A 12619-nucleotide genomic window follows, 5' to 3' on the forward strand; every position below is an offset into this window, starting at 1 on the left:
GATTACTGTATGTATATGCAGTTACTGACTTAATGTATTCATTCCAGAGAAAACACATACTTCAGAAAGACTCAAAGCAATTCACTAGTCTTCCCAGAAACATGGCAGTACTTACAGCCCTTCTCCCCATATTTTTGTATATACAAACACACTTTATGTATGCAGTCCTGAATAATACACACTCTCGTACATTCTGCATTCATTTCATTACTTTATGTGACTGCCTACGCTCATCTTTGTGCACTAGATGCCTCTGGTGCCCAGAGGCCAGAAGAAAACATCGGATCTCCTGAACTGGAGCTACAGATGGCTGTAAGCTCCCATGTAAGTTTTTTGAATAGAACCCAGGCTCTCTTGGAAGAGCAGCCAGTGCTCTTAACCACTCAGCCGTTTCTCCAGCCCCAGTATACACTTTTGCATCATGGCAAAGACTACCATCTTTGAAAATACTTCGAGATTAGCTTCCTGCCACATTAAAAAAAAAAACAAAACTGTAAATTTACCTATGGATTAAATCCTGACACTCAAAATACACTAATTTGGCACAAAATAAACGTAAACAGTAACACTGTCATTACTATCTTATACTTTATTCCATATTAACATTGAAACAGTAACACAAACATATATATAACACTAATAAAATGCCAAATGAATTCAATAACGAAAAAACACAATTAAAATTCTGCACATTACTTAAGCTAAATATATATGTAATCAAACTCTGTTCTAAACGTTTATAGCTACAGCCTTGGATCAACACTGTTGTCCATCTTGGCCAGAGAAGCTTCCTATCCCAGTGACATTCAACACGGAGACTCTGAACTGGTAAGATGCTGAAAAATAAAAATGCATAGCCCGTAACTGCACGTCTGTCTCATCCCCTCCAAGACCCAGGAGACAGCAAGGAAGAGGAAGCAGAAACACTGTTAAGTGCTAGGAAAGCAGTTTTCAGCCTGTGGGTCATGACCCCTTAGGTCAATCTCTATCTCTAAAAATATTTACAGCATGACCCATGACAGTAGCAGGACCAGTTATGAAGGAGCAACACAAATGATTTCATGGTGTGTGGGGACTGTCATCACAGCATAAGAAACTGTATTAAGGATTACAGTATTAGGAAGGTTGGGAACCACTGTAAAAGAGTCCTATAAAATGCTGGTTTCTATGTGTGACATGGGCAATCTCATCAGGAACACACACACAGCAGCTATGACCACATGCACTTGCACAGACCCACAGACCCAATTCAAAATAACAGGCAAAAGTGGGAAGGGGCGAGTTGGCAAGGAGGAGGGTATCTATACGAGAAGGAAACAGGAGAGGGCAATGGGGCGACTGTGTTCACAGCACAGTGCATACACGCATGAACTTGTCAAAGACCTAACAAAATAAACAAGCTCTTGATTGTTAGCAGAAAAAGTAAAAGAACATCCTGCAATATCTAGAACTACCTGTGCTTTTTTTTTTTTTTTTTTTTTTATTAACTTGAATATTTCTTATATACATTTAGTGTTATTCCCTTTCCGGTTTCGGGCAAACATCCCTTCCTCCCCCCTTCCTTATGGGTGTTCCCTCCCACCTCCCCATTGCCGCCCCCTCCCCCGACAGTCTAGTTCACTGGGGGTTCAGTCTTAGCAGGACCCAGGGCTTCCCCTTCCACTGGTGCTCTTATTAGGATATTCATTGCTACCTATGAGGTCAGAGTCCAGGGTCAGTCCATGTATAGTCTTTAGGTAGTGGCTTAGTCCCTGGAAGCTCTGGTTGCTTGGCATACCTGTGCTTTTCTAATCAACAAAGAACCTCTAAAAAGTCAGGTTTAAGGGTTTTTTTGTTGTTGTTTTTGTTTTGAGTCAAGGTTTCTCTATGTTAGCCCTGGTACTCACACTATAGGTCAGGCTGGCTTTGAACTCAGAGACCTGCCTACTTCTGCCACCTGAACGCTGAGACTTAAGGCATGTGCCACCACGCCCAGCTCTTCACACTCAGTTGAACCCCAGTAATACTTAGGGATCCCTAGTGATACTAAGAGAGTAGCAGAGTCCTTATTAAGTACTATGATGGAAGCTGGCAGGGCAATTAAGCAAACCATATACACTTTAATGTTAGCAGCCCAAAGACAGGCATTCAAAACAACAGCGAAAGAGCACCACTTTACAGAACAGGCCAAAAAGCTAACGGGATAGTAGGTTTAAGTTTAGGAATATCGGAGGATATAAGGATAACATTTTTCTGAGTTGAGATGTCAGGATCTTTGATTGTTTATTCCACTCAAGATATTTTACTAGGGAATCATTATGAGCCTAACAGGAGAAACTGAAAGTAACCAGGGATGAAAATTCCAAATCACAAAAATACTTCACAGAATAACCCTAGGACATCTCACAAATTCTTAAGAAAAACAAAAAAGCTACAGTAAGCTCTCATGTTATCCTGAGGCATACATAAGTACAAAAAAGAATCTATATGGTCTACCTATAATAAATAAAATAAAGACCTATCCGAATTACTAGAAATATGCATTTTTCTGTATCTAAAAATGGGACCTAATCTACTCAAATCCTTTCAGCTAATTTTGCAAGTGTGGTTCTGTTATAAACTCATCTATTAGGAAAGACGCATGTGATTTACCCACAAAAACACTCTAGAGGTAAGGCTCCCACTGCCTCCCTGTCTCCTTGAGGCAGTAGTACAAGCACTGGATCCAGAACCTCAGCTTGCTGGGCAGGTTATTCCATTACTGAGCTGTACTCCCAGGACCTCTGAGCTTCTTTTATAAAGACTCAACGACTAAAAACAGCGTGGAACTAGAAACAAGTCCTATTTCTGTATTTAAGATGTCAAGGACATGCTCTTTCATGGTCTTCTGGACACTGCAGCACAGGAACACATAGATCCAGATGTGACATTAGATATAAGGCATGGTGACAATGACTTTACAAAACTTCACACGGTGATGAAAATGCTATTCTTGACTGAAGACACGGTTTTTGTTTCACTTCCATTGTAATTCTTATTTGGTAGTTTTACAAAAAGCCATCAATTCTTACAAGGCTTCTGCCTTAGGATTTGGTAGCAACCTTTTCATTTCAAAGATAAGGAAGAGCTCTTCGTGCTTTATAGAACCCAGAAAGAAAATACCCAGAGCTACAGATGGCTCCACGGGTTAAAGCAAACCACCCCCAGCAAATGTGAAGCCTGCTGTGAGGTCTGGATCCCCAGAGCCCCTGTAAAGCCAGGTGGGTGGGACGACGCTGGAACTCCAGAAGGGACATGGAACAGAGACTCCCTAAAGCATGCTGGCTAGACTAGCCAAAGATGGTGAGCTCCAAGTTCAGCAAGAGATCCTGCTGCCATCTAAGATGAAGAGCTATTGAGAAAGACACGATGTCAATCTCAGGCCTCCATAAGCACACCTACACACAATGACATGCCCCCTTCCTACACGCATGCAAACTCCACCCTCCTCCAGACACGCATTCGCTTAAAAAGAAAAAAAAAGCAAGATACCCCTAGGTTAGAGTTAACATTTCAGTAATATCAGGTTTTAAAGAGATTAAGATGATTTTTCAAAAACTGCAAGGGTAAAAATTATAAGGATAAAGCATTGACTAGACTTTTTTTTTAAGATTTCATAAACAATTTTGTTTTCTAATTAAAAAATGAGAAAAATATTTGGTCAGCCTACCTTAAAAATAGAAACGATAACTGAGTATAAATGAAATTCAGTTAAAAATTACTTTAGCTATACAAAAGCCATAATGGATTTAAGATCCATTATAGCTTTTGTGAAACTATAAAAACAAGACAAATATAAAAGTAGAGAAAAAAGACAAAAATATTAAAGAGATGCTGACAATTACTCATAAATGTCTTTAAAAACAAAAACAAAGAAGAAGGATTAGCTTGGTTTTGGACTGTTTTCCCTTCTCCTTCCTTAGACACTTAGGAACGCAAACGACCAACATGGGAGACTATCAGTGTGTATGACGTGTTAACCATTAAAACGCGAATGGAAGCTGAGTGAGGTACCCCCAACACTCAAGGACTGAGGGAGCTGCTATGGATCACAAGGTCAGACCACCTGGGTACAAGAAAAACCTTTCATAAGTAGGACGGGTTGGGGATGGAGAAGGGGAGGGAGAGGGAAAGAGGAAGGAAAGGAGGAGGGTGTTCCAAGAAGGAGAAAATGTGCTGTTGTTTTTAAGATTTTATTCATACACTGACTGGGGTCTTGTTGCTGAAATCTTACCTATACTCCTATTCAGAAAGGATTAGCAGTTTTAAGGAGTACTTAAGTTTTAAGTGGCACATACCTGTAAGGCCACTACCACAGGAACTGAAGCAGTAGATCAAAGCTGGAGGCCAATCTGAGTTACTAAGCAAGACCCTGTGTCTCAAGTAAAAAAAAAAAGAGCTGAGTGGTTTTTTCCAGTTCTCATCCATGAACTTAAAGCTATCTAAAAGTTCCTTTTTATATACAAATTCTTCTGTAATTAATTTGAACTCTTACAATACCTCAAAATTACTCAGTGGGGGGAAGGGGGGGCTGGAAGATGGCGCAGCAGTTAAGAGCACTGACGGCTCTTCCAGAGGTCCTAAGTTCAAGTCCCAGCAACCACATGGTGGCTCACAACCATCTATAATGGGATCTGGTTCCCTCTTCTGGTGTGTCTGAAGACAGCTACAGTGTACCCATATATGTAAAGTAAATAAATATTTTTTTTAAACTTTAGAAGTTTCTGATCTCCAAGAAAATCTTACTTTTACAAACAATGTATCTTGCAAACTTCATTGTCTCCACTGAGTATGTGAGCCACAAATCTTAAGGTATTAAACACAAGCAACACAGACAAAAGCCTGCGTGTTTCATTTAACTAGACAGGTCCTAACTAAACATACTAGAGCTAGCTAAAACAGTTATTTAAGCCTAGAGATAGGAATGGAGGATACCAGATAATGCTGAATATTTGGGATTCATTTTCCTGTCCTTCTATTCAGTTAGCAACATCCAAGACAGAAAGAAAGCTCAAAGGCAGAACAGAGCTGGTCTTTTGAAATGTGAATCCTTTTATCTTGGCTGTCAGTAAGCAAGCATAAGGACAGTTTCTCTTGTCGCCTCTCCAACTCATTGTTTCACAGCTCTCCTAAGTGCCTCTTATGTGAGCACACCATGCAGTTCCCAACACTGCTAACTCTACTTGAAAACTGCTAGTTCTAAAGTCCAATGACATATTCCTCTGTCCTCCCTCTGCACACTATGGCCTCCCAGGGATGTCATTTCCATTCCACTGCCCAGCCAGAGTCACTGTTTTAGCTTGTGGCTTCTACAGGACTCGACATACAAATCTGAATTAGCGTAGCCTTTTCTCACCACTCCCCTGATCCTTCTTGTTAGTGCTTTGCTTGCTTCTGGTCCCATACTGGTCCTCCCACACCATCAAGAACTATGTTTTTCCAAATTGCCAGTTGCTACCACAGGTTTGTTAAATCCAATTAGTGGGTCTTCACAATCATTTCTTCTTGAAAATGAAATGGAATATAATTGAATAGAAACTATCAGACTGCATTACATAAAGTAAAAACATTATTTTATGTCATTTTATATTTAAATGAGTACTAGGTCACGGCATAAAAATGTAAGCTGACAATGGATATCTTTTATTAACTGTCTGGCCTTAAAAGCAAACAAACAAAACAAAACAACCAGGCCCAAGCTGGTCTCCAACTCCAGATCCTCCTGCCTCACTTTTCTGAGGACAGGGTGTATACGACATGGCACACAAGGCCTGTCTCTTAGGTTTAAACACCAGTCTATAGTATAACCCAGTCTTTCATTGGCCTCCAAACCTCTAGCCTAGCTCTGGACAGTTCTGAGGACTCACTCTCTCTATCAAAGGAGCCCACACAAGCAAAGCTTTTATGCAGTGCTGCTGCCAATCACTGTTTACCTAAATGCCCTCCAATGTGTCCACAAGGCCTTTTAGTATTCAATATCACCTCCTCCAGTCTTTCTATCCTTCCTATAGCCGCAAATGTCCCCTCATACAAATGTACTGTGGGCTTCACAAGTGCCCCACTTTTACCCCTTCCAACTTCACACCTTACTTTAACCTTGTTCCCCAGTTCTAAACTATAAACTCCTTCAGGGAGGAAGCACATTTCACTGCCTGTTCACCAACACTCAGCTAGGTCTACGCCACATAACTGGTGCTCAAAGTTTGGTAAAATTAAGAAAGAAGTAAGGACTTGCACCTAAGTCATTAGGCGCCTTTACAAAGTCCACTCCTCTCGTGACAGTGGATCAACATTTCCACATTTTTGCTACCAGCCCCGCCTTAAGCAAAATGAGACCCCAGGTAATAATGTAGCAGAGTACCCACTTCCTGCTTTAAGGCAAAAGGCTCAAAGTTTGCAAAGTCAGGTAGATACCAGAACAAAAATTTCAACATTCTTTCGTAGGGACCAACCCCCCCATTTTATACATAACTATCTCTTAATAGAGACAGGCATCACTAAGCTACATAAAAACAAAAAAGTAGCACAAAATAACTGGCTGCCGTGGCTTGATGTCTGCTGCCTTCTCCAGTGTTCTGACAGAGCTGCAGACACCCTGCTACCCTATGATAAACTACTAGGGATGTGCCTAACGGGCACTCCTCCTGGAGATGCTGAAGCTTCTGGTGGGTTTCACTTTACATATTCGATCGTCTTTATTTGTAAGGTTTCTGACATCCTTCATTTTATACACCCATGCTCCTGACCTCACTCCAATTAAAGACGGTGCGGGCAGCTTTGACAGACTCTGCTGACTGCTGGTTTTGGCTGTTCTTTTCCTTTTCCACAGAGTTCATAAACTAGGATTACGGGAGTCATGTTTTCCTACCTAATCATTTATTTTTGGTTGAAAAAATAATTTCTTTACTCCCTAACTATACCTATGATTAAGGTAAATGTAAATCCTGTTATAACTTAATATTAATCAAAAACCCATCTGTAATATATAAACTTATCCACATGAAAGTTCGGATATTCATCCAAGTAAGGTAATTTAAGGACTGCCTGGGAAAACTTTAAAGGTCATAACATTAACTTACGTTTCAAAGAGGCCCAGATGGCTATGCTTATTCACTTACAAAGGGTGGAACCGCCCATAAATGCCTTTGCTGTGTATTTTCTTCTATTTCCACCTACCCTTCCTCTTTCACCAATGCAGATAAACCAAGTCACCCTCAGTAAGAAAGTGTCACATTGCCAAGTGTAGATTTCAGTAAGTAACACTCAGCTACCATCAACTGGCCATGAAGTTTTGGAGGGGCAAATTCAAATTATATCTATCACTCGCCAGGCAGAACTCTATTATAGCGTTATTTTACGTGTCATTTTTAAGTTTTATTCATTCTTTAAATTGAATAACGTGTATTGGTGTTTTGCCTGCATGCATGTATGTATGTGCACCACTTGCAAGCCTGGTGCCTGTGGTGGTCAGAAGAGTGTATCGGATCTCTGGGAACTGGAACTACAGAGGGTTGTGAACCACCATGTGGGTGCTGGGAATCAAACCAAAGTCCTCTTGAAGAATAAGTGCTCTTAACTCCCGAGCCATCTTTCCAGCCCTTAAAATGTAATTTTAACAAAAAGAAAAGTGACTCATTTATAAACAAATTATGGTAAGTAGCTAAATGGATTTCCTGTAGGTAGCTTAATTTCCTATTTCAAATAGTAGTGTCCTTAGTACCTATCCCACTCTTCATCTGGTTAAAAAAAAAAAGTGAGCATTCCTGTAATGTAAGAGATGCATAACTGATTCTCCTCTTTGACGATGCTACTCCAGTCTGAGGGACGCAGCATACTCCATGAAAAACTATCACCTGATTTTGTGTGTAGTTGAGAGTGCACGACACTCCAACACGGCTTACAAAACACATTTCAAACGGTGGGAAGCAAATGTCAAATGTTTCCAATATTAATATTTTTTAGTATTTTCTCATTTGGTGAAACCGACCAGAACACTTTCTAACACCTTCATTTCCTAGCTTCCATGCTTAAACACATTAGAAGAAAAAAAGTCAACTGCTGACCATTAAATGAGGAAAGAAAGAAAATCATTTTTACAGGTTGGAAAACTCTTACACTCCTCATTTTACCGACAAGAATACAGCCCATAAAGGTTAAGTAATTTGCTGAAGGTCACTTTGCTACTAATAGCAGAACCAGAAATAGAATAAGGTATTTTAATTACATTCTTATCGCTTGTCATTTAAGTATTAAAAATAATTATCAACTCATAATTAATTCCTGAGGAAGAACTGCTATGACACATGACTACATTTTCAAAGTTGTATAAGCCAATAAACTTCGAATTGTAATTACTAGGGCAAAAAAGCAACTATTCAAGAACTTTATAAAGTGTGTGTTCCTAAGCTATCACAATGAATTTCAAAATCCATCATTCCAAACCTCGTTCCTCAACTACTTATTTATCGGTGCTAGTTGGACCAGAGGAAGAATGCAGAGACAGCACTGACAATCCACTAAAGAAATGCGAAGATCCCCACTCCATAACACAGGCTTCCAGCTTAATTAAGGAACTAGCATTTTATTATGCAGCAGTGTTAGAATGAAAAGTTTAGGAAATGCACTCTAGGTTGGCTTTGGGCTATGCCGAATAAGTAAATCTGACACTGTTGGCACAAGCTAAAGGTTTGAGCTTAAAAAGAAACAAAACAGAGAAGTGAACACGTTCCTTCAATCAACAGCTTGCCTCTCCAGCACCCACACCGTTTAGATCGAAACAGCCTGAGATTTCCGTTTAATGCCCAGTAAACCAAGCTGTATATTTGGTTTCGGATGTTCAAGGATAGAACAGGGCACTGCGAGGGCAGCAACTTACAAGGGATCAGTTCCAAGGACTGGAGTCTAACCACTCACTACAATCCTCCCTTTGGACAGCTGATCATTTCTACAAAGTACTGGCAGAATGTGCAGCTTTGAACACCGCCAACCAAACCTAAGATGGCAAAATTTAGTGACCTATACAGCGGTTCGGTCTATTAGGAGGTACATTGTCTTCATATATATCATTAATAAAACTGTAACTGAGTTACAAACATTACACATTCTAATTAGGACCTCTGGTGTCGCTCTACAATAATACAAATATAATCTGTATTTTAAAGTAGTACCCGTTTTGCAAGGGATCGAATTTAAAAACATGGTCACCATCACCGCTCAACTGCACACACGCATAAGCAGATTTAAAGCTGTGATAAGCACAAAATCCTTACCCCATTTTGCCCAATGAAAACTTGCTCTGAAGTTTCTGCTCTTATGCTACAGAAATAACTTCCAAGGAATTTTCTCCGTCTGTTATTTTGCAGTTGCTTTTCCACCCCCGAGATCTTTTCCGGAGGCAACTCAACGAGGCAGACAATTCAGTTAGTTCTTGTCGGTAAAATGATTTCACTCGCGCTGACACCAAAACGTTCAAACATTTGGAATTTGAAAAGGTTGCGCGGAGAATATAGCACTTTTAACTATTCCATAAAATTAGTGTACGTGTAGAAAAACGCAAAAGCCAGCTTCAGCGAGTCTGATAAAAAATGAGTTCGCTGATCATTTCGCTCACGTCTTCCACGACACTCAAGCAGCCAGGTTACTCGGCCTTTGGGCTAAGGCGGTGGGTTCAAATTTCACCACACCAGGTCCCTGGGGGTGGAGCGTGCAACCCAACGCGACGTGCACTTGAATAAAAATCCTACGGGTAGCAATGCCACTGTCTCCCTTACATTAAAAAAAAAAAAATTATAAAGAAGAAATCTCGAAGTGCAAACCCCAGCCGCTCGCGATGTGCACAGCACACCACATTGGAATCTGTCCTTTGAATGTTCGTCCTCCTAAGGCTCGGAGCAGAGAGGAGGTGGAGAGCAGGCAGAGAAGGCTGGGAAGGATCGATTCGTTCTCACGAGGAGCATCAGCGGAGCCATTTCCAGGCTGGCGGCTAGCTGGGGGCGCAGCGGCCGCCGGGGAGCAGCGCAGGGGGCCCGAGCCCACCTCCCTCGGCTTCCCGGCCCCCGCCGAGCACAAAGGAGCCCCGCTCGCGGCCGCCCCCTCTTCCCGCCTCTCCTCGCAGCACCCGCGGCCTCGGGCTCCCGGCGGCGGAGAATGAATGAATCAGAGAACCCAGCCCCGCGCGGTCCCCCGCACCCAGCCCCCAAGCTCCTGGCGGTCGCGCGCTGAAGCGAGAGGCTCGCGGCTCGTCCGAGGCACGGCAGCCGCGGCTCGTGCTCCCACCCCGGCTCTTCTCTCCCGCTCCGCGCCGCCTCACATTCCCAGGGCCGCCTCTGCCTCCTCACACTCCCCTCAGCGGACGCCTCCGCCAGCCCGGGCGGCCTGGCGCCCGTCGCTGCCTCTGACTCCACAGAGCGGGTTCCGAACCGAGCGCAGCCGAGGGCGCCGCTTCCCAGTCCGCGCCGCCGGCGTGAGGCGAGCACGGCAGCGGAGCAGGAGAGGGGGCGGGGCGGGGCGGGGCAGGGAACGCGGCCCTCCCGGCTCGAGGGGCGGAGCGCCGCCGCCGCCGCAGGCCCGCGGAGGAGGTGGGGCGCGGCGGAGGCGGGGCACGGGCTCGGACCCGGCGGTGAGGAACAACCCGGGAGGGGATAAGCCGGCCGGTCCGTCGGTCCGTCCCTTTTTTCTTCCCCTCCCCTAGCGGCGGGCGGCGGGCGGACAACGCGCTCGGCTCCTGCGCTGGCTCTGGACGGCCTCGTCCGTTCCACACGCCAGGTGCTCGCGCTGTGTCTCCATCCTCCCCGCAGGAGGACCTTTAAATAGCTACGTCAGCGCGCTCCTCTCCGCACATACGTCACCCTCCGCTCACGTCACCTTGTGCGGGGGATGATGTCACGCGGCCGGAAGTACTGCTAAATTAGGGAAGGAGCTGGGGGAGGCGGGTTGGGCGAGCTGTTCGGTGCCCACCTGCTCTCGTTTCTCTCGCTTCTCCTTAAAGGCCAAGGCGCCGGAGACTGTCTGTGGAGAGCTTGGAGAGGGAGCGCCGGGAGGAGGTTTCCTTGGCACAAATGTGCCAAATGCGAATGAATCACTCATAGCAACAGTGCCGAAGTGCCGCCGGTAAAGTCCTGTCTCCCTCTCCCACTGGGTTTGCGGCAGCATCCCCGGGCTGTTCCCATCCCAAGCGGCAGGGAAAAGTGGGAGGGAGAGTGATCACTACTGGTAGACTTGCGGGGAACCACCGTTAATTTTAGGAATCATGAATACCATTCTGAACATGGTCAACTTTTAAGCTTTCTCCCCACTAATGGCATGCATTTTGACTTAAAGAAAAAAAAGTAGAGCTAGGAACAAACCTCTTGTTTGGATAGCAGTTAAGGCAGAGGGAGATTTCCAAGTGTTCTAAATGTTGCTGTTCCCAACATAGCCATGGTTCTGTAAGGCATAATGAGTCAAATTCATTAAAGTAAAACTTAGTTCCCTCAGATAATTACTCTTCTACAGCATCGCAAATGCCAACGAATCTCCTCAGGTCTGACTTACCGAGGATATGAATTACAATCCAGAAACAAAGTCCTACTTTATTAGCAGAAACATACGTTTGGGTTACTTTTTTTTGAATGTTGAAAGCACAATACCTCTCGAGTCTCTTTTCATTTTCTATGTGGCAAGGATGATTGGCCATCCATACATTTATAGCTACATGTGTGAAATTGTGTTTTTGAAATCGTAAAGTTTTAAAACGGTCTTATATTAAGAGCCTTCTATTAGACTCACAGAATGAGCTTCGCTATTATTTGATTTAACTTGACAATTGTGGTTCAGAAATAGAATTGCTGCACACTGCTGAAGGCCATTACTACTTCAGTTGCTCTGTAGATTCAGTGACCACTTCTTACAAACTAAAGTCATTTGACATTAAACAAAACATTCAAAACCTGAAGTGACCCAAAAATCCAGGATGTAGTACTATTATGAAATCATGAAATCGTCCTTAGAAGAATAGTGCATCAATACCAATGCAGTTCAAGATAAAATCAGCTAAAATTCTATGGATTATGCCAGGAGTTGTGGGTTTTGTTCTGCCTTAAACTCCTGGGTTCTCCCTAGTCCCTCCTGAGCAACAGGAGAATGTCCCTTGCTTGCCTGCTATATATGATTTTGAATACATGTTTTTAATGTTAACATATTCTGAATTAAGCCACAGTGATTTTAAGCCTTTTTAAGAATTTTTTTTTTTTTGCATTGACATTTTCTTGCTCAAGTTTGGACCCCAAGATTAAAGGGCAAAGTGTTAGGACGGATTTGTAACTAATCAGACTGCCTAGTCATTTATCTGAACATTATAAAGTTATGATCTTGCTTTAAATTTGAAATATTAAAAAGACTGACTGAGAGGTCCTTTTCTTACATGTATGTATGCATGTGTGTATGCATGTGCATGTGCTGGCACGTGTGTACATGACAAGAATAAAGATCAGAGGTTTAATGTGAGGAGTCTTCCTTGATTGCTGTCCACCTTCAATCAATAAGGTCTCTCTCAGCCAAATTCAGCTCAAGGTTGGGCTAATCCAACTAGCCATCTTACTCCGAACATCCAGTCTCTGCCTTC

General features: G+C 43.1%; 1 protein-coding gene across 1 annotated transcript in view; it reads right to left on the reverse strand.

The window, feature by feature from the left end:
* The window catches only part of Homer1 (homer scaffold protein 1), a 103838-nt gene extending 93050 nt beyond the window's left edge, over nucleotides 1-10788 (reverse strand). Inside the window, exon 1 of the mRNA XM_032899024.1 lies at nucleotides 9288-10788. Within this exon, the coding sequence (XP_032754915.1) occupies nucleotides 9288-9292 (5 nt within the window). The 5' untranslated portion in view covers nucleotides 9293-10788. The remainder of the gene's footprint in view (nucleotides 1-9287) is intronic.
* Between the last annotated feature and the right edge of the window lie 1831 nt (nucleotides 10789-12619).

Source organism: Rattus rattus, chromosome 3 (genome assembly GCF_011064425.1).
Source record: "Rattus rattus isolate New Zealand chromosome 3, Rrattus_CSIRO_v1, whole genome shotgun sequence".
NCBI lineage: Eukaryota > Metazoa > Chordata > Mammalia > Rodentia > Muridae > Rattus > Rattus rattus.